Raw genomic sequence first — 2681 nt, 5'->3', positions numbered from 1 at the left:
CCACTATAGAAGGAGAAACTGATTGATGACTTCAGTGATGTTTAATTTGCTTCTTTTGCTAATCTAGTTAGTAGATATCAGCTGGTGTCTTGCCTGGGCCAAAGGATTGATTACTGTGTACTGTAGAAGGTGGTGTTGGTGTCTTGAGCTGGATATGAAGCTTTGAAAGCACTCTCTCAGGTAAAAATGGAACTAGGCCAGTTGCTGCAAATCTGCTTCAGATATTTGATGCTGATAAAGCTTGTTAATGGACTGTAGGATAGATATATAGAAAATATTCCTTGTCAATGGTATGGATTCCTTTCTGTATCATCTCCCCAATTTTCTGGCCATATAGGCACTTTAATGGCGAGAAGCAGCTGATATCAAGCAGTTGGAGCAGGTGAGAAGAATATGATAACATATGTGATAGCATATAAAGAGGAATAATATTCTTCTCTGTGCAGAATTTATTAAATCCTGCAGTAGCATGGCTGCTATGCCCATCTAGAATCAATAGGTGATATCTCCCAACTGTGTATGAAGCTGTATAGGTCTTGAAGGTCTTCTGAAGCCATTCAAGGCCTATCTCATTATTTGTCCAGCCATTCTTGCTGACACTGATCTGGTAGTCCTTTGGGATAGCTTAATCCTATTGAGATTGGTGATTCTCTGCTGCAAGAATAATATGTGGAGGTAAGGCCTATCCAGCTGCATTTACTGCAACAATTTCAGTAACCCATTTACAATTCCCAGGCTGTATAGCTTTTGCATGACTCTCTTGTGTTTCTGATCCACAGATAACTTTAGCAGTTAAAATCACACCTATTTGGAAGCCAGTCTTGTCCATGTTGTAGACATCTTGCTCAAGGATCCCATACTTTTGAATAATATTATAAAACTGCTTGAACCACCCCTTAATAAGCTCTGGATCTTTATATTTTGCTCATTGATAATCATACTTTCAGGTATATTTAGAGTAAAGCTCATTATGGTGCTTAATGAATCGGTTCACCCATTTCTCACCAATGGTAGCAGTAGCATCTAAGGATAATTGTGCGGAGAGCAATAGCTGTGCCAGATAGCATATGGTTGAAATTCACAGAGGTAGGCTATATTGGTCCATATCAAGAATCCATTTTGAGAGTATAGTTTCTTCAGTATCTGTCAATTTTTGACAATTTGCTATTGAATCTTTGCAAGAAGTGCTCCCATTAAGGTATGTCCTAAGGGCCCTTTGAGGCATGTCAAACACATCTGCAGCTGCCTTTTTTGATGAGAAAAGACCTTTCTTATAGGCCTTAATTGCCAATTGCATATGCCCTTCCTTTGATATATCAGCTATGGCATGGTGCGTTGAAAACAAATTGCATCAAATTTGATTAGGGGGTGGTGGTGGATGACATGGCAGCTCGGTGTCCGATTACATTAGTAGGGCTACTATCCCTAAAATTATATAATTTACTCTTTAAAGGCTACTCTAGAGTTATTAATAATATTTTAGACCTTAGATAGGGAATTATATATTATAATATAGCCCCTTACTAGGTAAGCTACTATATTTATAACTATTATAGTAACCTTAACTATTATAGCTATTCTAATAGCCTAGTTTATAACTATAACCCCTTTAATTAATAGCCTAATATTCTTATATAAAAATTAACTATACTAGGCTTAGAAGGAGTATTACCCTCTAAATAAATATAATAATATATAATTTATATTATAAGAATTATAACTAATAATATTATAAATTATAATATTAATAGTTATATCTTTAAACCCTATAATTTAGAGTTTACTAATATTTAATATACTTATACCTATTAGGTTTACACTTTTATAATACTCTTTAATAATTAATTATATATTTAAATCTAGAACTACTATAGTAATATTATATATATAGAGTAGGCTATTATCAATACTATATTAATTTTAATAGCTTATATCTACTATTAATATCTAATACTAAGGTTAATATTAAACCTAGCTATACTTTCTAAGGATAATCTAAATAATGTACATGTCATTGCAAATACACTTGTATACTTGTATTTATTTATATACTAATTAGTCTATTTTGCTTACTACCTATAGGAAGCTATAGTATTCTATAATAACTATATATATATTATAGGAGCTATAGTTCTATATAATAACCCTTTATATAGTTTCTAGTTTTTAGGTCTTAGTACCTCTTTTTTCTATTTATTTTATAGTTAGAGTAGCTTAATATTTTTTTATAAGTATTTAGGTTTACTTATAGGTAGTCTATTTTACTTTATTATTTTTCCTAATATTTTATTTTTTTTAACTACCTCTACTCTTTATAGCTTTATTACCCCTTTATACTATACTTTATATATCTCTATTATAGTATCACTATTATAAACTATTTTATCTATATATCTACTTTAGTATCTTACTTTATAACCTTACTTAAGGTTAGATTTAAAAAAACTCTCGCGTGTGACGGCGCTGATACTCGGGATCATGTGAGCGGGGTGGTAGGCGGTGAAGGAATGGACAGGCAGAATACCAGGCCTATGACCCCCTCTTGGGGCCTCATCTCCTGGCTTCTTCTTTTTCCCCCTAACCTAGTCTTCTAGTATTGAACCGCTCCATACCTTCAGGATAGATCTACTAGGGAATGAATTTGGGTTCGTCACATTAGACTAGGTTCATCTACTCTTTCT

The 2681-nt window shown here is 33.0% G+C and overlaps 3 protein-coding genes across 3 annotated transcripts; 1 reads left to right on the top strand and 2 right to left on the bottom strand.

Annotated features, from left to right (window-relative positions):
• Nucleotides 1-244: 244 nt before the first annotated feature.
• T310_4795 (uncharacterized protein) lies at nt 245-625 on the bottom strand (the record flags this gene model as incomplete). Its single annotated transcript, XM_013472337.1, has 1 exon — nt 245-625. A coding segment is annotated over one exon (381 nt), but the record flags the coding sequence as incomplete, so codon positions are not given.
• A 453-nt stretch (nt 626-1078) lies between these two features.
• On the bottom strand, nt 1079-1351 carry T310_4794 (uncharacterized protein; the record flags this gene model as incomplete). The annotated part of the gene is made up of 1 exon (XM_013472336.1): nt 1079-1351. A coding segment is annotated over one exon (273 nt), but the record flags the coding sequence as incomplete, so codon positions are not given.
• Nucleotides 1352-2318: 967 nt separating this feature from the next.
• On the top strand, nt 2319-2594 carry T310_4793 (uncharacterized protein; the record flags this gene model as incomplete). Its single annotated transcript, XM_013472335.1, has 1 exon — nt 2319-2594. A coding segment is annotated over one exon (276 nt), but the record flags the coding sequence as incomplete, so codon positions are not given.
• Between the last annotated feature and the right edge of the window lie 87 nt (nt 2595-2681).

The sequence above is a fragment of the Rasamsonia emersonii genome (assembly GCF_000968595.1).
Source record: "Rasamsonia emersonii CBS 393.64 chromosome Unknown ctg1118621760164, whole genome shotgun sequence".
Taxonomy (NCBI): domain Eukaryota; kingdom Fungi; phylum Ascomycota; class Eurotiomycetes; order Eurotiales; family Trichocomaceae; genus Rasamsonia; species Rasamsonia emersonii.
This window is presented reverse-complemented; position numbering and strand designations above follow the sequence as displayed.